This window comes from Galleria mellonella, unplaced genomic scaffold (assembly GCF_026898425.1).
Source record: "Galleria mellonella isolate WM207_F2 unplaced genomic scaffold, CSIRO_AGI_GalMel_v1 utg463, whole genome shotgun sequence".
Lineage (NCBI taxonomy): Eukaryota > Metazoa > Arthropoda > Insecta > Lepidoptera > Pyralidae > Galleria > Galleria mellonella.
In genome coordinates this window covers 119,856-144,676 of record NW_026442102.1, presented here as the reverse complement: position 1 = coordinate 144,676, position 24,821 = coordinate 119,856, and the positions used below count along the sequence as shown (strand labels likewise).

Genomic DNA, 24,821 nt, shown 5'->3' with positions numbered 1-24,821 from the left:
TTGTTTTAATGTAATTGACAAATATAAAATTTCATATATATATCGTATATAAATTGCATATCTTTTTTTTTTATACAACTTAGAATGGTAAACAAGCTGACGGCCCACCTGATGAAAAGTGGTCTATTAAATACCATGGACATAACAGAGTATACTGTTTCGCCCATGATACCCCCATGCGTTGCCATTCCTGAGGACTCAGGTGTTATTCCTCCGTACCCAATAAATTCACGCCATATCCCACCCTTCAAACCGAAACACAGCCATGCAAACACAATTGCTTTACGGTTGAAACACGAATGCGACAGAGGTACCAAAGCAATCGACTTTTGTACAAAGTCTCCCTCTGGTAATATATCTTATAATTTTGTGTCATTTATATAAATAATAAACAATTCTTGATTGTTTAGCTTTGAATTCCATAAGTAGGATACACGAGTGTGAAGAGTACAATCTTGAATTAAACACTACCTCCAATCAACCACTACACTATATACCACCTGTACAACAATTAGTCCATTATACTAAGGTTGTCTTGAAAAGATCGCTCTCAGCAATAAGATCGCCTTACTGTACTTATACTAAACAACTGTATCGTTATATTTGCTAATTGTCTTGCTTATTCCCTATATTGTATAATGCAAATACAGTATACTCATTCATTTATTAATTAATTCAATCAAGAGGTTGACAATATCAAGCTTACCCAGCTTTTGTTTGTATTGCTTTTACAAACTGACAACTGAGATTCTTTCCCATTTTCAGCTAAAAAACATTTCGAGCTGAGCGTTCGATTAATAAAAATTACAATTCAAAAATCTCCACAATTAAATTTTCTTTAATTTTTTTTATTTATCTAACTGAAAAGACGTGATGAAATTATAAAGTGTTTAAAACACTTTCAACTACTACTCGTATGAGGGTGGCGCCCCCTAATATATACCTAATATACCTAAGACCTTTAAAACTGTTGCAGACGTCTGTAGGCTACAGTGACAGTTTATCATCAGACGGGATTATTTTTATGTATATTTTGTATACTTATTTTATGTGTTTATTTGCCATCTTTGTAGTATAAAAAAAAAATGTAGAAAAAAAAATCGGAATTTTATTTAATTTATAAATATACATTAATATAAGATCTTTCATATTTCCAAACTGATTATTACTAATAGTATGGTGGTACGCTTCATTTCCACCTACGTAGCCATGAATCTTGAGATCATTGCCTGATTTATTGCCTGAATGTGACAGAAAGTGACCTCTGACTACCCCTCATCTAATGGTATCTGTTATTTATTTATTTAGTTAGAATATAATATCAAATGGAGGCGAATGTAATGGACACACACAATGCAGTTTAATTATATTTCTTTTTATTATTATTTTTAATAAGGAATTTCGCGACTGACTCTTGGCCACAACAGAATATCAGTGTTTTGCTCTTTTAAGGGCAAAGTAATAAACTGAGTTGTGACCATTTTGTGTTACTATGGCACACTTGTTGGTTTATATTTTATTGGTCTTTTTTGTTTTGTTGCTTTTTTATTTTCATTCTTTTATCTTTTTTACTGTGTATGATGTGTATGTTTTTTTTTTATGGTAATTTGTGTGCTGTAAGTAATGTAAATAAATTATCTATCTATCATTGAGAACGCAATGTGAACTTGGCCACGCAATGTAAGCTGGGGCTGAGAGAGTAGTGCCGAGTCAGGCTGATTCGAGTAGATAGATACTCTGGTACTCGAGTAATCACAATTCGAATACACGATATCCGAATACAGGTTTCGAGTACTTACGGTACACAAATACCAGATACCTGTTTATCATAAGTTTTCCTGTGGTTGTTTCATCATTTCATTAATGTTTTCCTTTATTACTAAACGAAATATTATTTGATTACTACATATTTAGGTATTACATTATTTTTAAAACTTGTGTCAAATTTTTAACGATGTATATGTATAACGGGAATTTTGAAAGAAATTGCCGAAATAACTGTCGGATACGACGAACATAGCAAGTACATAAAATTCCAATATACATAAATATATATTTATTATCTACATAACAACTAAGTTTCTGAAATCAATTGAAAAAAGTACTGAAATATCCCTACAAGTACACGAGACATCCAAGTCTTCAAACTCGAATCAGAATTCGACTATTTCAAACGATGACAACCTACTAAAATATTCGAATATAAAAATATGTCCAGTCAGCACATGACTATGTGAGAGAGCATTGTTCGTGGCGTGGCATGGCGTCGCGTCGCGTCGCACGCATATGCAATTATAATGCAAGTACGAGAGCTGTCTCGACTTGTGCCGGTAACGGTAAACATCAGGTAAAGGGCGGCGGATTAGTAAAGGCGCTGATAACGAACACAATGACGATTTGCTCCGGTGCAAATAGGTTCCGATGCGATCATGAGTCATATGAAACAAAGGAACTGTCTCTTAACTAAACAAATCATCTTTCTTATCGAAATTTCAAACGGAGAAGTTTTGTGATCAACAATAACACCGCTAAAGACACGCTACGGGCTAATTGACCTGTCTTTTTATCCTCACCTATCATCCCTCACTGGTGCCCCGCCAGTGTATACCGATAGCTCAAGCGGGGTTACCATTCCATTATCGCCCATTAAGAAAAAACACCGCTAAAGCAAAGATATAGGTATATTAGAATCACAGTATTAAAACAAAAAATAAATTATGCATTTAATCACATAATATAAAAAAAATATATAAAACTATAAAAAAAATATGAAGTGTAATAAAATAATAGGAATAAAATTTTACAGTCGAACTGAAAGTATCTTCCTATTTTATGAAATCAAAATAAATCTGTGTACCACTTTATAATCGTAAATTAAATGGCTCGTCGAACCGGGCACCACTCTCGCGATACGTTCACCACAACGGTAAAAGACGACAAAGTACTCTGAACATCGTCTTAGGGATTATATTTCTGAGCATATTCATTCGTTCATATTATTATTCTAGTATGTACAATGTTTAGAGGGCACGTCAGTTCCCGCCACTGAGTGTGCGTCATGTGCGGTTGGGTTTGCCGGAGAGGTTGTAGGGACGCGGCCCGCGGCGGCCCGCGGCGCGGCGCGGCGCCGACCGGTTTCGTGCAGGTGAATGCTGCGATGATGGTTGCTGCACTAGCCTCATGTCGTATGACCATTTATGTTGGATCCCATAATATTTGCGTTAAGTTTAGAAGCGCCCGAAATTAGAAAAATATTCTATGAAAATAATGAAAAAATTGTGTATTGAATTTGCTTTCATAGTTGTGTATCAGTTTGAAGGATAGTACTCGCATGGTAGTAATATCACAGGCATTACATTTATATATGTAATTTTAGTATGTATGTATATCAATAATTACTAGTACCGCATTCGTATATTCTGACACTTGCCTATGGTTGACTGGGAGAGAATGCTTTTAGCATTAAGTCCGCCATGTATACACACATTTGTACTATTGAATAAATAAATAAATTACCTATGGTCTCAGCATAGAATGGGCTGCCGCTTCAGTTTTTGTGAATGTCGTAAGAGGCGACAAAGGGAAAATAATGATCGAAGGATGGGCAGCAACATCCCTCTTAAAACATGACCAAAGCCTAACTGCAGTTGCCAAGTTGCAAGCATGACAACTATTGGCAAAATCCTCCCTTATGGGGGAGGCCTATGTTTTGCAATAGTAAGTTAACGTCTGATATGGTATCCATACCAATACCAATGGTAATATGACACGTCGCGAAGACGTAACCCCTTAGCTCTCCAGCTACGTCTGTAATGCGGGACATTATTACAGACAGCAGCTGAGCTATTTTCTGTTGATATACTTTCCTTTAAGTGGTTATCCCATTGTTGATTGAATCATTCCAAGTCGTACATTTCAAAGAGAGGTTAAATTAAGAGACGGGTCTAATAGAATCATTACTATCTATATAGACTGTTCAGTAATATTATGCCAAAAAACCATCGTGAATGAATCACGATAGATTACCAGACCTGACTTCATTCTCAACTCCTCTCTTATTACCATACATATTATGTATACCAAAAACGCAGGCAAAATTATTATACTATTCCATTTTCATAAATAAAAAAAACAGCATGTATAAAGAAGATAAAACATGAGGGAATGGTTATAAACAAAGCAAAAAATGCATCAATGTAGATGCAATTGTATTTTAAAGTTGCAAGAAACGGATAAATAAGGAGTAACTAATCATAACGCAATTAAGTTGTTAGAGTGTGAGTAGAGACGTTACTACTTGTATACGCGGAGCGCGGAGCGAGCATCGACAATTACAATTAACAACATGTGTCAATGATAAATGATTCATAGTACGCTAGGTGTTATAAAATTGTTTTGCGAAATGTCGCCGGACTACGGAATAGATCGGGTGGCTGGCGCCGCGCAAAAACGATGCACGCGCGCGGCCGGCACGCGTCGCGCGTGCGCGGAATGCTCGCTAGGGCTTTTACTTTCTGCGCGCGCGTCACACTGTTCGCACTGTACTACTGGTGGCATGTCAACACGCCCCGCAGGCATCTATGGAATGCGTGTCGATCGCGCTGCTCGCAGGCAATCAGGCATCGCGGGCGAAAATAATGTTGTCGATCTGGTAACACGATTGGAGGCTATTGTAACTAAATGCTGTTGGCAATTATACCTACGTATCATTTTCTTCCAATATGAGCGCGCAATCTAGATTGACAGCTTCGGATACGAGTATGTCCTTGTCTGACTTTTCGGTCGCAGTAATATCCGTTCATTATTCATTCAAGATTCGGCGAGCATTTTATTTTCTCTAATATATTTATTGTATTACCGATTACGAAGTAATCTTTAATTCGACTTAAAAAGAACACGATTTTCTTAGTTGTAGTGTTGTCAAACTCTTTTCCTACGGAAAGGAGCTTGACAACAAGCTTGAGGTCTCGGGTTCAAATTTTGACTGGAGCACTTTCGAAAATGAACTTTTATGAACTGCTTAGTTCGGGTCTAGGTCTAGATATAGATAAATAGGATATATTTTATCCAATTTTGTTACTAATTATGTAGACGTCGATGATCCTTTTTTAATCGAAATATTTGGATTCGTGTTTGTCTCGTATACATTTGGTTAATTTGAAATAAAAAAAGTATTAATATAATTATATCATGAATTCCGATCGTATTTCAAATTATAACGGGAAACAATAATATGGAAGTGATCATTAACAGCACAGCGCAGCGAGGAGCGGAAACCAGCGGCGGCGCGGCCGGCGGCGGTGCTGGCGGCGGGGCCGAGCGGGGCCGGAGTGGTGGCCGCTGATGGCCATCAACTATATTACATCCGCAGCTTCTCAACCGCTGCGCAAGGGGCAATAATTAGCTTTTTCTTTCAATAGAATCGTAATTTGCTTTCCTATTATTTTTTTTAAAGTAAACAGTAATCTGGTATCGCGCTCTTGAAACGTAACAACTAGAAATTGGATAAGATTTGGGATCGCGTTTGCATTGGCGTGATATATAAATATGCATACATCAAAATAGGAATTTGAATTGAGGAATATTGCTCTCCTTTAAAAAGCCCAATAGTCTACCTTAGTCTTGTAACCAATAATAATTTTGCATGCTTTATAATATAAGGCGAACATTTATACTTCACAATAGATCAATATCTGTAAAAACAATGTTCTGGTAAATAAACAAATCTAATTTAATCTAACCTCTTGGGACCAATCCATTTCAGATTTAATTTTTAAGAAAATCCATTTTCTTGAAAATTAGACAGATTCGCTTTTTCGAGGTCACTTAATTATAGCTTCTGCGCTACCAAAAAGTTATTTTGCCCTACCTTAAACATGGGTCTAGCTACGGCCCTGTAAATAAGTCATAGATCAAGGAAAACATCGTACCAAAATTTCTGATTACAGTATTACCCCAGTATGGCTTTGGTCCTATTAAAAATTACGCAACATGGAACCAAGATGTCGAGTATTGCAATTCAAAATTACGAAACGTCACAAATTATTTCAATATCAGTCGAACGGAATTAATTTTAAAATATATAGCAAGTTATAATTTAAAATAAGTAGGTTACTGCTGATGACGGTAGTTTAAAATATATGTAATGATTGTTTTGACATTTTCATAGTTTTAACCACAAATTGTCCGTCCGCAAGTGGTGCACGCTCGATGTTCGTTTATGTGGGTGAATAAAACACGGATAATCGTAACAAGCAAGGCAGAAATAGGTCTCGTGTCCTGGCCAGGTATATTTTGTGATGATTAAGAGTGGTGTCCGTGAGAACGCGGCGCGCGCGCGTTGACTCAGCGCGCAAAAACCGACGGCGGCCGGCGTCAGCCCCGCGACTCGACGCGCTCCACCCGACGGTACGCGAACTCTATGCACAGTATAAATAATAAATATTTATAAATTATTTATTAATGAACAATTGAAAACATGACATGTTTCAGTAATTTATTGCACTGAAGAAAATTTCGAAACAGAGATTTGAATTTTTTTTTCAGTTTCATTTAACATATTTAAGTTACTTTAAATAAATTGTGTTATGCAAGATTTCTTTCTAATTTATGAACGTCTAAAAATATGGCAACTTTTCTTTTATGATACAAGATTGTCAGTCTTACTGTTAGTTTATATATTGTATTATTGTTTATATTATACATATTGGGTTTGTTGGAAGAAAACTCTTTTAGAGATAGGCTCGCCCTTGTACACTATAACCCCTTCGCCCTTGTAATACAACAATAAAATTTCGCTAACGCCTATAATAAGGTACTACATGTACATAGAGACGATCAATTCCGAAGAAATGCACCGGCAGCATCCAAAGTTCAGTCCGATACAAAAATTGTGAGTCACCTGTGAACAATTTGCTGCGTCCGCTACAATGACAGCGACGTCGATTTCTATTCGCACGGCGGATTAGAACAAGGAAGCGAACATTTACAGGCGTACACGTCGTAAAAAGCAGTGGACACGAGTCATTAGTCGCGTCATTACCGGCTCTACTACTTCATAAAGCCTGTCATACAGCACCTCTATCCATAGAAGTGAACCAATCAATTTGTTGCGATGTTCGCGCCGCAGTGACAAAGTATGGAGAACACGTGTTCAGTTTATTTCTTGTTTTTATTTCAACTTCCTATTATTAGAAAATAATTAGATACTATATCGAGTATATTTTATAGTATAATGTCACAGTCTATAGAATTCTCTAATATTATTTGACAATAATTCAATAAAATATTAAGATCTTAACACAGTCTATGCTGTTTATTACCTATGCAGTTTCTGAAAAGACTTACTTTTCTAAAAGTTTTTTTTAATTAATTTTTTTTATACAACTTAGAATGGCAAACAAGCTGACGGCCCACCTGATGGAAAGTGGTAACCGTCGCCTATAGACATGAGCAGTACCATGGATATAACAGAGTATACTGTTTTGCCCATGATAACCCCCATGCGTTGCCATTCCTGAGGACTCAGGTGTTATTCCTCTGTACCCAGTAAATTATACCCCTGTTTATAGTTGTATAATTAAAAACTAACTATACAGCTATGAATAGCAAATAAGCTGACCGCGTTCATTTCTAATGAGGAATAGAAGCCAGGTACCTCAGGACTCCATTTCCTGTAAGTGTTGTAAGAGGCGACTAAGATAACTTAATGATAGAGTGATGGACAGCAGAGTTCCACTTAAAACATCTCTAAAAGCCTAACTGCAGTTGCCAACCCGCTTGCCAAACGTGGCAACTACTGGCAAAACTCCCTTTATGGCGAAGGTTTATGTTCAGCAGTGGACAGTTAACGGATGAAACGATAATGATAACCCCAGGAGTCGGCCCCCTGACCCGGACCTGTGTGGATAGCGCATCGCAGCGAGCATTCCGAGTACACGTTTTAGCAACTCGCTGTTCAACATTTGTTTATGAGGTTCGCGGAACGATCGCGCTCCGTGCGCCCACGGACATGGAATTGAATAATTTAAACAGATGTCGCATCTACACGTAATTGGCGGGTTTGTTTTTCGTTCTATGTCGTGTTTGTTATCGTCCTACGTCAAAGGAGCCTATTTTGACTTCAGCTAAATTTCGTTTAAAAGTTCTTTAATTACAAACAAATACATTATAGCAGATGATATGTTCCAGTTTTTTGTGTAAAAGAGGGATTGCTATCAATATACATATAGCATTTTTACTACATTAGTTTATTATATATAAAAAAATCTATGTAATATACATATGTTTATATTTATTATTTTTCCTTTATAAATAAATTTGTTTATTAAGATGTCATTCACTATACAAGTAAGACAACGGAGAATTTATTTCCTAAAATGTCAATTAAATATAACGATGAAATGTTTATTCTAAAGATCGCTATAAGTATTGATTTAGAACTACTTTAAACTTACTAACTGTAAGCCTATATAAAAATTTTCAATTATATTTTTAGTTTTAGCAATAAATTTAGGGACTAGCGCTCCAGAATCAAATCTATGGTCTACTTATTGTTTGTTTTGATAAATGCAGGAAATTGTTACTGACTAAAAAACTAAATCAAATTGTTATTAATTTTCATCAATTATAAATAAAACATTTGCGACATCTACGCGCATGTGAGCCTGCAGTGCACACCGCCGCGCCGCCGCCGTCGTGCGCATCGCTCGCATCAATCTAAATGTTTGCCGATAGACCGATACCTTCACATCACTTCACGTCGTGTCCGCGCAGCCCACACGCAGCTGCATACTTGTCGCAAATTCGACCTTATCGTCAACACATGAGGTTCATGTTAGTCCAGTAGAGAGTGCAAGATGAGCGCCACGAGATAACATCTCACAGTACACTGGACTTATATACAGTTAAATGTTGCAAGAAAATATGCTTACATTTACGTGAACAACGAATTTTACTTTTTACCGCCTCACTCGTCTGGTTTTTAGTGGAGGGAAGTCCGTTACATTGGGAATTTTGAACCGACTTTAAAAATAAGGATGTTTATTTATTTATTTTATTTTACACTTTATTGCACCAAGTAAAAAAAATTAAAATAGATGTTTTCAATTCGATTGTAAGTTTTTATACGTTTGTCACTTTCCTTTACATTTAACCCTTCAAATTGAAACACAGCTATGTGAACACAACTGCTTTCACGGCAGAAATACGAATGGGCCAGAGGTAGCAACTAATGACACGACTTTTGTACAAAGTCTCTCTCTGGTTGACATGAAATTGAAGCAGATCAGTTGGCCAATTATGGCAAATTTATTATGAATTAATTACAATGATTTCTAGGTAAAATCGCGTTAAACTGTTATTATTATCCCTCTTCCAAATAACCTACCCACTTAGTTCCCTATTTAAGAAAGAAAAAGGACTGTTAGTAATGGGATTTAAAATCCCATCGCTAATATAAGGTATATTGCTCAGATCCACCTCCACGTGGTTCCCCCTGGAGACCATGTTTTGTTAAATTCGTTACGATTGGCCTGCTTTGATCATCACCTATCATCTCTTACTGGTATCCCCCGTCGTATAGCCAGCCAGCATTCCATTATAATCCCATTAAAATAATTAAAATTGAAAATCTACTTTAGTTGTAGCAAAACTAGTTATTTTAAATAAAAAACTAAACTACTGAATCGATTTTGATAAAATTTTTACGGAACCAATCTGCGAGTAGTTTTCAGATAAAAAAATAATATTCCAAATCGTTCTACAACTGACAGAGTTATGAGGTAATAAACATAAAAATTATTAGAGTTGAGGACCTCCCTTTTGCAATCGGTTAAAATGCCTTTATTAAAAACAAGAATTTGTCATTCGTTTATCGTAAATCGAGCCGCACTAATTGTTTTCAATTGGAAATATGCCCGTCGGAGGAGACGCTGACTTACGTCTGCGGTCGGATATGAACACTGCGGCCCGGGTGACGCGTTGATGTCTTTTGTATAGCACAGTACCGTGCTTTAAGCATATGCGTTGAAACAATAATATTTATTATATTAATTTACTTATTACATCACAGCTGTGTTGCATTAAATTACAAAGGAAATTGGCAGGCAAATGACGGTGATAGAAAATATGCTCACGCCTACAATCCGTGATGGGGCAGACGGAGGTGTTCGTCGATAGTAGACGTTATGGTGAACATAACGCACGATATGAGATGTTATAATATGGGGGTAGTTAAAATTCCAATAGAAATCATTGACGCATATCATTGATTTATAATTGAACGTAATTATAAATAAATATAAATTATCTTGCTTTTGTCTAATTAAGTTTATTTATTTATATTATTTTAGTATTCAGGCATTAATTTGTTTAGACTATCATTAGTATTGTATCAAAAGTTATATAAATTTGAAATAAGTTCATGTTTTTTGCTTGATTGAACTCATTCAGCTACAATTGATTTGAAGAGCACGACACACGACAATATTCTGTACCAAGCGCTACTAATTTAAATAAGAAGTTTAAAAAAAACGTCTATTTAAATAATAATAATTTCCATTCAAAAGTTATACAAATTTTAAATAAATTAATATTTTTTGCTTGTGTGTATCACGACAATCGTCGCACACCTACTTGATTTGAGACAAAGAAAACAAGAAATATTTTTATTCAAGTAAACTTAGATGTAAGCATTTTTGAACAGTCATTCTTTCATTACCGCCCGTTCGGAACACAATCTCAGCCAATAAAAACGAGCAAGAAACTAAGCTGTCGATTTTTTTTCAAAAAATTTTAACTATACATAAAATTATGAATTTGTGTGAATACAAACAACTAAGCAGTATCAGATCATAACATGTTTTGTTTTTAGAAACTGCGGATAAATCCCCTGCGCAAGTGCAGAGTGCCTAATGATAGGATCATTATCGCCTGTGTGTCCACAAGATGAAATAAGATGTCGTCGTGCAGTGTCAGTTTCTTTCTAATGCGAACGCTAACCGAGACGATTCTACCCGTAGATTCGTTTGTACCTTGTCTAAAGGGTGGGTCACTATAGATCGTATCGCAAACGGAAACACGCAACAGTACGACAGTATCGTTATCGCATTACTTTCGCCAACGGAATCAGTTTCCGCAAAAGATGATCCGATGAGTCCAACGGCGAAAGTGCCCGGAATAGCGCGTCGTGACCGCGCGCGGCGCTGCACCCACTGTGCACTGGCAGTGACGTCGTGCCTCGTGCACTGCGGTGGTATCCACTACTTCTATCTGCGTCGTTATATAAGCGTAGTAGAAAGGAGTATTATTAAATTATGAAAATCATGGAATCAAAATTATTGTTGGTTCAAGTCGAGCAGAGACATCGCGTGTATATGCAATGAGTTTGTTTATTTGTTACCTTCCGTTGCCTTAACAGCTCAGCCAATAAGCAAACTCGTATTTTAATAAAGATAATTATGAATTTGGAAACTAATAAAAGGCATACAACACTTAATATTTGGAATAAAGAAGAATTTAGGCTACATTTATCCCGGTTAAAAACATATCTCAGTCTCGCAGACGAAGGCGCGTGTTAGATATTTATTTTAAATTATATTAATTTTCCTAAACATCTTGTGTTAAAATGTGTACCTACATTTATTAATAAAAATCAGACTAACTACTTTAAATATAATAAAACGTTAAAATTGTTATTATACCAAATTTGGTAAGAAATTATTCTTGTAATGTATATAGAATACTAATTTATATTTTAATTAATTATATAGTTATTTATTGTCATGATACTTGAATAAAAAGTAATGAAATTGTAAGAACACGTGGTCTCGCTGATTTGTTCACTCGAATTCGGCCCTGTAGATATAAAAGATTGTTATTTGGGTGGGGAGACACTTCTTGTCCAACCGTTGAACAGAGCGGAGCTCCCTGACGTATCAAGAGTGAACAAGTATAGTGAACCACGTGGTCATTATATAAAATATATCACAATTATTGTTGATGGAAGTCCTAAAGAAGCTATATTTAAATAAGTGTCAATGGATTAACAGAAGTTGGGTATTTATGTTATATTATTTGTTTTATATCAAATATAAAGTAAAATAAGTAAATACATGATTTAATAGTATGATATCTAAAGTAAATGAACTAAGTGAACTTGTGCTTTATTTCTACATATTTATTACACCTTTATATTGCTAAAGAATATATTATATACCTACATATATGTAAAGTTAGTATTACGTAGTACCCCACATATCATTATATATATATATATATATATATATATATATATATATATTATAAATAATAAATTGCCCTTTTTCTAATACGCGCGTTAAAGTTAGTATACATTAAATAAGCGAAATGAGATAATTATTTTGAAATCATTTAAACAAAGATGTGTTATTAAATTAATTTTATATAACTATGCTCGCAAAGAACCATATAGCCCGCCTGATGGTAAACGAGTAACCGTAGCCTATGGACGACTGTAACAGCAAGAATGTCTCTGTATTGTCACAAATAATTTTCGTCGTGGCAAAACTGAGATACTAGTAAATATACCTATAAACAGTTATCATCACCATTTCAGCCATTATCCGTCCACTGCTGGGCATAAGCCTTCCCCATAGACTGCCATAAAGACTGGTCCTGAGCCACCTGCATCCACTGACTCCCTGCAACGCATTTCAGGTCGTCACTCCATCTAGTGGTCGTCCTACACTGCGTTACTCAAGTCGACACTCAAGAACATTTCTACCCCATCGATTTTCGGTTCTTCGAGCTACATAGTCAACAAATTGCGAAAGTTATTCTACTTTTGAAATTTAACAGCCACGTTTAACGCACGCCGTCAGTAGTAGCTCGGTTTGTTAGGTGGATGATGTAAACTGTAGACAGTTTACATCACCAAACTGTTTAAAACTCAAACTTATTCGCTGATGTTTTGCCACTTGCGCTCGATATTTTTTAGCTAAATTCAAATATTTGAAGCTCAACGTGTTTAAAAAAACATGTCGCGTACTTTATTCGTTTTTAAATAAGAATAGCGATATTACTGTTCAATTTTAGTTCTGTCACGTTTAAAGACACCGTTCTTAGCAAATTAAAATGTATTTGTAAATTGTTCGCGATATGTTTACTAGACACACCCGCGGAGCTGATTCCATTCATAATTTATGTAAAACCGTATTAAAAAATCGGTTCATGTACATAGATGGCTCATATTTTTTTTTACATTACTACTATTTTACATAATGATTGTTCTTTTATTTATTATTCTTTTTTTTATATCGTTTAAAATGTATTTTACCTTTTTGAGTAATTAAATGATAAAATTGTTTAAGAACCGGACCGTAAATGGCAATAAATATGTACTTATTTAACTAATCACTCATCGATTACTATGATACAGGCCTACGAGCCTAGTGTAGTCACTGATTGGTGAGGGGAAAGGGATTGTTAGTAATGGAGACTGAGAATCCCATTGCTAGCAATATACCCAACCAGGTCGACCTCCTCGCAGTTCCCCCTGGAAACTATCATGGTTAATTCCTGATGAATTCATCATGATGGGCTAACTGGCCTGTTTTCATTCTCATCTATCATCCTTCACTTGTGCTCTGCCAGCGTATCCCGTTAGCGCGGGCGGGGTTATCATACCATTTTCACCCATCAAAAAAAATCACTGATTAGTAAACTGCGTACCCGCATTTTTGTTTAAATAAACTTATTATATGGTGGGTCGATAACCTAGCAGTAGTCCCGTGTAGGCCTCGGATGATAAGTGATTTGTTATTTAACAAACCGCAAACGCATCTAGCCGCCGCTGCCATCACAGTTACATAATTATACGTAAAAGCGAACAATGGAAATATTTTTTTGTTTATTTTACGTCTCTGTTGTCTATTTAGTGTTGATGAACTGTCACCGGAACTCATTAAAACTAATTAAACTTTTAACTAAATTTACAGGGTACAGAGGAATAACACCTGAGTCCTCAGGAATGGCAACGCATGGGGGGGTATCATGAGCGAAACGGTACACTCAGTTATGTTCATGGTACTGCTCATGTCTATAGGCGACGGTTACCACTTTCCATCAGGTGGGCCGTCAGCTTGTTTGCCATTCTAAGTTGTATAAAAAAAATTATAAACATGGATTATTATTATCTACAAAAGTTTAACAAATATTTTAATTAATATATATATATTTTCACTTATGGAACATTGAATGGCAAGATGCTGACGACCCAACTGATAAAAAAACTCACGTATGTGTAATATGACATAGAAATACTATGAAATATCCTTGTATATTATAAACGCCACCACGCCATGGTGGCGTGTTTCTCTTTTGAGTTGGAATTTTCAAAAATCCTTTCTCAGCAGAAGCTTCCATTGTAACATAAACCTATGTTCCATTTATCAGCTTTTTTACTTAATTAGTTTTGGCCGTGCGTCAATAGTTAGTAGAAACGATTTTTTATGTATATATTATGGACTAGAGGTGTTTTAAAGTATAATAAAATAAAAGTGGCTTGTGTATCGACAGATTGGACGTGTATGATGGGCTGTATTCGTAGATGACGGGCTGTATTCGTAGATGACGCGCGACGAAAGCAAAAAGTATGCGCGTTGCCGGGTAATTGCACCGGATGCCGGCCGCGGGCCGCGGGCCGCCGGCCGCGTGCCGCCCGCACTCACACACGCGCCGCGCCGCGCCGTGTCTGCGCTCAGAGGGCCTACCATGAAATGTTTCCGAAATTTCGGAGCTAAACGAAACAGAAATTTGATGATAAAATTACATAATACATGCCGTTTGGAAATATTAAAAATGTTAAATTATTGTTCCTTTGGACTTTTATGATCGGATGTATGATGAACGAAATGTTGAACTATATTTATTGGTCCGATTTTGGTATAAACAAAAACACGAAATTGAGTCCGAAATTTCGGAATTTCATTTCATGGTAGACCCGCTGATCGCGTACACGGTCGGCTCTATTATTTTTTCTTACCACAACACGTTGTGTAGTCATAGTTTAGAAACCGATGAGGTTAAGGTGGGTGACCGGTGGTAGTTAATTGAGCGCCTGTTAAAGTTAATCTTATTTAGTAAGTATTAATAAGTATTATGGGCAGCTGCGGTTGCAAATCTACCTGCCAAGCGTGGCAACTATTAGCAAAACCTCCCAAGGGAGAGGCTTATACTCAACAGTGGACAGTTAAAGGCCGATATGATAAAACAGTATTGTTATTGCCGAATTTAAAATTACGGACCAAGGACGGCCTGGCTCCTTAAAAAAGCGTTATATGACTCTCAGACATTGCGCATAACTGAAAATTATATTCGCACCGTGAGAGTAACAATTTCGAAGTATTGCTTAGCACATCTTAATATTCAGGGGGTCTATCACGAAAGAAAACACAGCTTCGTCTATATACAATAAAACAAGTTCATATCGAAATCGTCGCCTTCGTCCCAAGCGCTGCTGTAAAAGCAGCCAGTTATCGACGTGTTTTAGTTTGACGGGTGGGATATGGCGTGAATTTACTGGGTACAGAGGAATAACACCTGAGTCCTCAGAAATGGCAACGCATGGGGGGTATCATGGGCGAAACAGTATACTCTGTTATGTCCACGGTACCGCTCATGTCTATAGGCGACGGTTACCACTTTCCATCAGGTGGGCCGTCAGTTTGTTTGCCATTCTAAGTTGTATAAAAAATAAAGTTATACCTTTTTATTAACATTAAACTCCTTCCATCTCTGAAATTAAATGCTCAGTCCTCATTTATTTAGAAGCTTATAGTTTGTATTTGTTTTTTCTTTAATTAATTTTCTAAATAATCGATCGATTATAATTGGATTACGACGATAGCGAATTATGTCATCTAATATGTCACGGCGCAAATTAATTGTTTCGCTTGGACAGGGTGCGTCTTAGCTCAAACAGTGTCCTGAAGACAATTGCCGGTAAAATGGACTGTCCCATCCTAAAATATTGGGTGGGACAGGTGACCAATGCAAGAGCGTCACGACCGCTCATTTACTAACATAGGTTAAGTAAATTATTACTAACAAAATGGGCATTATGTTGTCTGAATAAATAAATATTATTATTATATATTACTATAATAACCTTAGATAATAACAATGCGTATTCAAGACAACTCCATATGGCCGACTAAAAAGAAATAGCAGAAAAAGCGGTCGAGAAAAATAATATAGCAAAGATAATGTTTGATATCACCTCAAGCAGGGAACAATCTGTGACTCATATTTTTGGAGATAAAGATTAGAAAACTGATTGGGATATTCGCTTTGAAACAAGATCAATGCGCCGGAAATGATCTTGTTTCAAAGCGCTTCAAAAGATATCTAAAAATATTTTAGATATCGTGCAGGAACTTGAGATATTAAAGTTCCTATTGACAAGGATTTCATCCCTCTTATATTGAACAGACTTCTGGAGGATCTAATACTTTTTTAATGACATCTCAATAAAGTTATCTAGTAATAAAATTAAATAATACAAAAATTGTAGAGAAATCTCTGTTTTTATCAGAATGCCCTACAAAGTCTGTTGACGATGGCTGCCGATATAAGGAATAAGAAGCTTTTTCTTTAGCAGTTATTCATTCTTGACAGAGTGGTCATGGTGGATTGTTAATAAAGTTCTCCTTAGCGGATGAGGTTTTTGCAATATGTCTTCATCTTGACATTGGTTCAGGGCATTGCGAGAATACTCTCCATTAGACTGTTGAGTGGCCGGTATAATGAGATCACTCTATCACGCTGGTGTCTTATCTCACGAATGACTTCAACTGAGAAGCTTAAGAAAAAAATACTAAATCAAGATAAACATTTAAGGAGAGGGCTATATCTAGGGGCTACCAGCCGGGCAAAATGAGTTCGATAGGAGTTAATATTGTTATTTATACATTATAAAGGGCGACAAATATTCATTTTTGTGTCAAAGTAGCCAGTTTCCGATTTACCTACTTCTGGTAAAATTTCACGCCCGTCCGAGCATGAAGAACGACTGTAATATAATACGTACTTATATAGTAAATTCCACAGGTTAGTATGTGCACTTAGAGTCGGTTACATCTTGTCATAAGGCTTGCGATAATCAACTGAAATTAGATCAATGTCGTCAAATATATTATAAAAAGTTTTTTATACGTCATTGTCTCGAATTGGTATAAGCTGTGCTGGAGGTCTTGATAAAAATTATGTACAGTAAGATTTCGTATAATTTTCACTATAAACATTGCATTTGTTCATAACAATGTAACTCTTTTTTTTTTTACAACTCAGGGGACAAACGAGCATGCGGCTCACCTAATGGTAAGTGACTACCGCCGCCCATGATCACCCACAACACCAACGGCATTGCAGGTGTGCTGCCGGCCTTTTAAAAAGGAATATGCTCTTTTCTTGAAGTACTAGTAGTAGTTACTGCTGTTTGAAGTTGATTCCAAAGAGTGGTTGTGCGTGGGAGAAAGTACCTACCTAGTATCTACACGATAGTTATTATAAATATAAGAAATTACAGTACCACTGCATAGAGTATAGTTTATATATTCTATTGAGAAGTCAAGCGAACTTGGCGACATTGAATTCCTCTGTAAAACTTGATGCTTCTAGAACTATCGCTACAGATTACATACTGTCCGTCACTTGGGGTCGGGAGCATAAAAGGGAAACATTTACTGATATGCAAAATTAGTGGAGATTATATTACAGAGACAAATATGTTTACTAGAAATATATAATAACAAACGTGGAATGAAATTATCTGCAACTTGACAGCAAAAAATACATTACGACCTGTTAAGTAGAGACCTTCGCATTTTTATTTGACAGATCTTTAAAGGACAAGGATAAATGTCACCTTCTTCCTTTTTTCTCGTATCGTCTTAGTATTTTTCCGTTTCACATTTAGTTTTGACTGGGAGTCTTATCTTTTAATTTCATTTACAAAATGCTGATGCGGCACAGATTTAACTTCTAATTAATAAATAAGGTAAATCACTAAAGGAAAACGTTTGGAATTTAGTGTGGATTGGAGCCGTGAGGTGGCAAGTGTATCCCGCCCCATGTGCGCGCTGCGGTGCTACCTGTGCGTCCATCCGTCCGTGCGCGACTCGTGAGACCCCCCCCCCCCCCCCGACCACTATCTATTACGAGCCGTTAGCTGCGACCGCCGCAGCCTCCGATGCATTTTGCGTAATTTTATAACATATGTATGTGTGCATTGAATTTGCATCGTTCGATAACCTCGCGGGGTCATATGGGTGTATGCAACCAGTCGGTCGACATACACAAATAAACGTTGCTTCTATACGAACGACATGATTATGTATGCAATAACTAAACATATACAGTAAGTATATGGGTGTAACTTGTAGTACGTCGCTCACCACACTGCATCGCATAAATACTCAACAATGCATCTTTCACAATAAAACAATATCACAACACGACATCTAATTGAAATTATTGTTGTTGATGCTTTACAAAATATTTTACTCTAACAGAGAAGTATTTTTCATTAAGCACCTACTTGACAAGCGTACTGTATAAAGCACGGATTATGTACGCAGAAAACAAAACATTTTCCAGTGAGCTATCACGCTTCACACTATTGATTAATTGAATAAAACTCAACTAGAGCTAATGAGTCGACCCACTGTCGTTATAGTATTGGTCCTTCGAGCAGGATTACGTTCAAACGGGTGAATGACGTCAAATACACGCACAGGTGGAGGTTCTGGAGGAGCACGACAACAAATAACATTGATCACACAGTCCGAGCGAGCGCCCGAGCCGGGCGGTAAACGTAAGCTCGCGCTCGCAGGGCTCAGGGCAGGCGGGGGGCGCGGGACGCGGGACGCGGGGCGGCAAGCTCGCTCACCTTGCAGCTTCTTCTCCGTTTCCCAAAACTTTTGCAGCTCCGTGAAGTATTTGTCGAGGATGAACACCTTGGAAAGGCCGAGCGTGGCCATGGCGGGCGGCGCGCTCTCATCACACTCCGCGGCCGCGCCGCTCCGAGCCGACAGCGGCGACCTGTCTCGCTCGCGTGTATCCGCGTACTGCCGCCCGGGGCCCGTCGCCCCGCCCCGCACCGCGCTGCGCGGGCGCACCGGCAGCGGCAGCGCTCCGCCCGCCACCCGCACACATCTCGCGCCACGACACCTACTTTGGACTAGAAGCGGAGCCCAGATCATTCGACAGTCGACCTCAAATCAACTACAAGACCTGTGTCTATGTATCTACAAGCAACCATACAAACAAACAGCAAAAGTAGGTTCCCAAACAACTACAAATGAAGATGCTGAAAATTGTTGCAACGGAAATACCTACGTCAGCGCTACGTCGCCTCCACATGAATCATTGAAAACATACTCGTCGGTACAGGAATGATTGTACGACAGCATGAATGAAACTAGAGTACAATTAAAACTAAGAATCGTTGTTTTTTTTTCGCTTAAATTCGAAGTACTTTGATAAAAACATCAGCTTCAAAGGGTTAAGAGTAAATTTTGTGCTTCCAATGAATTGTACGTGATACGGACGGAGGCTGCGCGGGCGCAGCAGGGAGGGGGCCGATATAGATAGAAGGAAACGCGCGGTGTAGGGGGAGGGGGACGGAAACTGGTTTATTTATTTGTAAGCTCGCGCGCGCCGAAAGCTATGCACGAATACCACGGCCCGCGCCCGCGCCCGCGCCCCGCACTCCTCGCACCGCACTCTTTGCCCTTTCCCAATCCTGACTGAAATCTAACGCTCTAAAACCAGGCCTAGAGAGTAGACAATGTAGACTTTCTAAGTTAGTGCATAATGGCGGCCATTGTTGGCACTATAGCTGGCATTACTTATACGAGGTAGTATTATAGTGCAGTGCGGCTACGGACGGAGGTTCTTCCGGCGCGCTCGGAATGCTGTAAAGCGACAATTCCTTAATATTGTATCGGTAGGTGGCAGCGAGTACTGCGGAGTCGTTAACATCAGTTGTGACGATATGTAATCACAGCTACGGCGGCGGCACGGCGATCAGTTGCCGTTAAAGTGACGTCAGCACCTGAATAGCAGGCTGGTCGTAAACAAGGCGGTCGCATTGAAAAAATAACAATTTTATATACAATTTTAAAATATCAAAAACTAACCGACCCGCCCTGGCTTTCAACGATTTGTTTTTTAAATAAACAATTACTCATTGACAACGAAGCTTTCTATATGTGAAACAATTTTTAATAATACTGTTAAGTATTGACTTCATTCGTTACGAACGAAGAAAAATAACAAATATTTTCTCTTTATAATATCAGTTTGGATTATAAGAGATTGCTGCGGAAAAATTGCTATATAGTGATGCAATAAATAATTACCAAATAAGTTATTAACCTGAAAACACTGATAACTGTATATCTTTGTGTTGTATGTTATATTGTTTGGAAATATCAACATGAAGGTGAGGATTGTTTGAAGTTGTAATAGGATATTAGGAGACAGTATATGTAGCTATGGAACACAGACATCCACACACTTGTACTCGTACACAGGTACAATTAACAACAGTATTGTAAACTACTACAGCTAGAGTAGAAGATTTTTTTTTTATACAACTTAGAATGACAAACAAGCTGACGGTCCATCTGATGGAAAGCGGTAACCGTCGCCTATAGACATGAGCAGTACCATGTACATAACAGAGTACACTGTTTCGCCCATGATACCCCCCATGCGTTGCCATTCCTGAGGAGTTAGGTGTTGTACCTCTGTACCCTGTAAATTCACGCCATATGAGCCATATCCCATCCTTCAAACCGAAACACAGCCATGCAAACACAACTGCTTTACGGTAGAAACACGAATGAGGGAGAGGGAGACTTTGTACAAAAGTCGATTGCTTGAGTACCTCTGTCCCATTCGTGTTTCAACCGTGACACTGACATATCTAACCCTTCAAACGAAGGGTGGGATATGTCAGTGAATTTGTAGGGTACAGAGATATAACACCTGAGTCCTTAGAAATGGCGATGTATGGGAGGTATCATGGACGAAATAGTACAATCTGTTATGTCACTGCTATGTCTATAGGCGACGGTTACCACTTTCCAACAGGTGGGCCGTCAGCTTGTTTGCCATTCTAAGTTGTATAAAAAAAAAGAATGGGACAGAGATACCAAAGCAAACGACTTTTTTACAAAGTCTCCCTCTGGTATTTATAAATAATTAACATAAACTTGTGGCGAAAAATATCTGATTGAATGTTGCTGATTTTTTAAATATTTGGAAACTTGTGAATTTGATTTCCGAATAATTGGGTAATTAATAATAATAACTAATTATTCCCAAATATTTATCCCGCCTTTCATTTCCCACATAAATCTCTTATTTATCATTCTCCTTTACGCATTTCCAACGTTCCATTCCTGTTTTTCATCAATCCGTTCCTCCATACCGTAGATGGCGGAAATCACCAACAAGTGCATTCCCAAAGAGGATTGACGTCAAGCAGGCGGCCGGTCGTAATATTATAAGGCGAATTTTTTTATAATGTGGGTACGAGAAGAATGAAAGAGGAAAACTGTCTCCGAATAATAATTGGGATAAGGGTAGGAAGAAGATGATGATTGTCGTAAGAGGCGAGTAATGAAGGGCGATCGATGGGCAGCAGCGTCCCTCTTAAAACATTTCCAAAGCCTAACTGCGGTTGCCAATCCGCCTGCCTAGCGTGGCGACTACTAACAAAACCCCCCTAAGGATAGGCCAATGTCCAGCAGTGGACAGTTAAAGGCTAATATGATAATGATAGTTCCCAAATATACTTTTTTATATTAAAATATTAGTGGATTTGCCGTTCTTTGTTTTGCTTACGGTATTTCGACTGTATCGATCTGTATCGATCGTCCGACTTGCCCTCCTCCCCTAGATCAGTATCGATGGTATTAAAGGCCCTGTATCAATGATGAAGTACATAAAAAATATTGGGTTGCTTTTTACTTTATGATACTTAAACAGACGAATGGACTACGCTGAGCTGTTCGGAAGCATAATTCCGAACAGATTGTAAATAGTAAATAGGAAAACATGAATAAAGCAGGCGATGGCCGACGGAAATACATTTTTTTAATGGGTGATAATGGAATGGTAACGCGTGCTATCGGTATACACCGGTGGGGCATCAGTGAAGAATGATAGGTGAGAATGAAGCAGGTCAGTTAGCCCATCGTGACGAATTCATCAAGAATTGTTCACGATGGTTTCCAGAAAGAACCACGTGGAGGTCGACCCGATAGCGTATATTGCCAGCAGTGGGGCTGTCAAACTCCATTGATAACAATCCCTCCCGCCTGCCCCGACGGAGCCATTGCGGCGTTGATGGCGCGCAGTTGCAGCGCGTCCTTCGTTTAATTATTTAAATTGACGCCTAACGAATATGAGCGGCTCAGCCTACAGCACCTACATAACTGTTCACAACCACTGTTCACAATCTTGTCACTCCTAGTTCCACGTAGCGGCGCGGCGGTGCGGCGGTGCGGCGGCGCGCCTCCGACGCTCACTAAACTTTAGTTAAATATATTACCATCTGACCTAATTCACAATATTTGTCCGTATTTGAAACAAGCTCGCTTGTTTATTTGAGTGTTACATTCTAGTTTACAAGCTTAGAAACGAGTTGATTTATTTTTATGGGATCACATCCATGTTAAAGTCAAATGTTCTTCAAATATCTACAACCTATTGTTATATAGGCTAATGAATGAGTATAATATTTATTGCACTTTATTGCACCGTTTATAAAATAATAGATATAGTTAATTTTAATGTTAAGTGATACATAAGGCAGTCTTATTGCCAAGCAATCACTTCCAGACAAGCTTTGGGTAGATGACATTGAGAAAAGAAAAACGACAAAGGGTAGGTGGTACACTATTATATACTAATATATACAAACATATATACATATTTATAAACAAACATACACATAATAGCACACATACAACAAGATAGTATGAAAATGGAAAATGAAGGGAAAACACAGAAAAATAAATCTTAAATGGAGAAGTAGCAGGACTTAACAGAGGTTTAGAGGTAGTAGGTAGGTAGGTAGTAGGTAGAGCATAATATCTTGACTGTTGTAATTCCTGACGAGACGAGACATCAGAGATTTCTAGGGATTACAGTAATATTCTCATCCCATAATTAAACTCTCAATCCAACTCAATCCATGATCAAACACATATGTCCATTGTTACCTATTCGTATTACATTTCAGAATAATCAATTATTTACGCCCATTTTATAAGGTAGTGCCATAATGAAAAATATATACATAATTAAGTACTTCTTTGTTTGTACTTTTTTTTTAAATGGGTGATAATGGAATGGTAATCCCACCCGCGCTATCAGTATACACCGGCGGGGCACCAGTGAAGGATGATAGGTGAAGATGAAACAGGTCAGTTAGCCCATCGTGACGAATTCGACAAGAATTGTTCACGATGATTTCCAGGGGGAACCACGTGGAGGTCGGCCCGATAGGGTATATTGCTAGCAATGGAGCTGTCAAACTCCATTGCTAACAATCCCTTCCCCTCCCACTCTTTGTTTGTACTTGTAATTTTAGCAAATAGCCCGTCTGATGACAAGCGAACACTGAAGCATATAGATGCCTAAAGAGGGCGAAGGATAGGCAGCAGCGTCCTTCTTAAAACATCTCTAAAGTCTAATTGCGGTAAACAAACCACCTGCTGAGCGTGGCAACTACTGATAAAATCCCCCAAGGAGGATATTTATGTTCAACAGTGGACAATTAAAAGCTGATACATAGCGCTCAACTTGATGTAGCAATTTCTATACTATGTGGAGCTTGTATGATATGTATAGTATATACCTACATAGATAGATAGATACTCTTTATTGTTTCCTCCAAAAAATTACAATTGTAAATATATTATGAAAATAAACAATTACAAGAAATGATCACAGTGAGTAAACAATGGGCGATCCTATCGCTGAAAGTGTTCTCTTCTTAACAACCTTTGGATGGAGAGGAATAATTATAAATAGTTATGGCACTATTGGTATTTTTTATTATTGATAAATGGGCTTTTTAGTAGAAAAACCCGTAACACTGCAACCTTCGTGATTTATTCTGCTTTTTTTTAAAGTTCGCTACTAATTCCTGTCAGTGATAAAAATTCAAAATGTTGTTAACAACGACGTTTTTTATCTCCTCAAAATATAAAATGTTTTTTCCAATACATAATTTTATAATTTTATATTGTTTGTTCATTGTCAATGTGCCAATGAATAGCCATTGCAAATCTGCAAACGATTTTTGGGCATAAGTCTAATTAAGCTTGCTTATTTAGCAGTGTCCAGTGAGGGATCCTGTTAATACACAATAAACAATATTATGGGTATACAAATATTTGTATCGTGCCGGAATCGAACCTGTTACTATCGAAAAGTGAAGCAGCATACTGCAGAGTATAGTGGTTTAATACGTTATCAAACTTGTTAAATGCACCAGTTTCCTCTGGTGTATTTGATAAGCTCAATATTGAGATGTAAGACTGGAAATAAAACCCTAATTTCCTAAATTCTAAGCCCTGAAATTATAGTTATATTAGGTTAATACACTCTTTTAATGCCCAGTAGTGGGACACATCGATGGAGTTTTTTTAATGGAGGACCGCCTGCGTTATTGGTATACATTGGCTGGGCATTGCATTTTGAGAAATCTTAAAGATTGCTCTCAGCAATAAGACTATCTTACTGTACTTATACAATTGTAT

At 37.6% G+C, this 24,821-nt stretch overlaps 1 protein-coding gene across 1 annotated transcript in view; it reads right to left on the bottom strand.

Moving 5' to 3' along the window:
- Nucleotides 1–19,133, bottom strand: part of LOC113514633 (unconventional myosin-IXAa) — a 42,988-nt gene extending 23,855 nt beyond the window's left edge. The window contains exon 1 of the mRNA XM_052898621.1: nt 18,929–19,133. Within this exon, the coding sequence (XP_052754581.1) occupies nt 18,929–19,019 (91 nt within the window). The 5' untranslated portion in view covers nt 19,020–19,133. The remainder of the gene's footprint in view (nt 1–18,928) is intronic.
- Nucleotides 19,134–24,821: the final 5,688 nt, after the last annotated feature.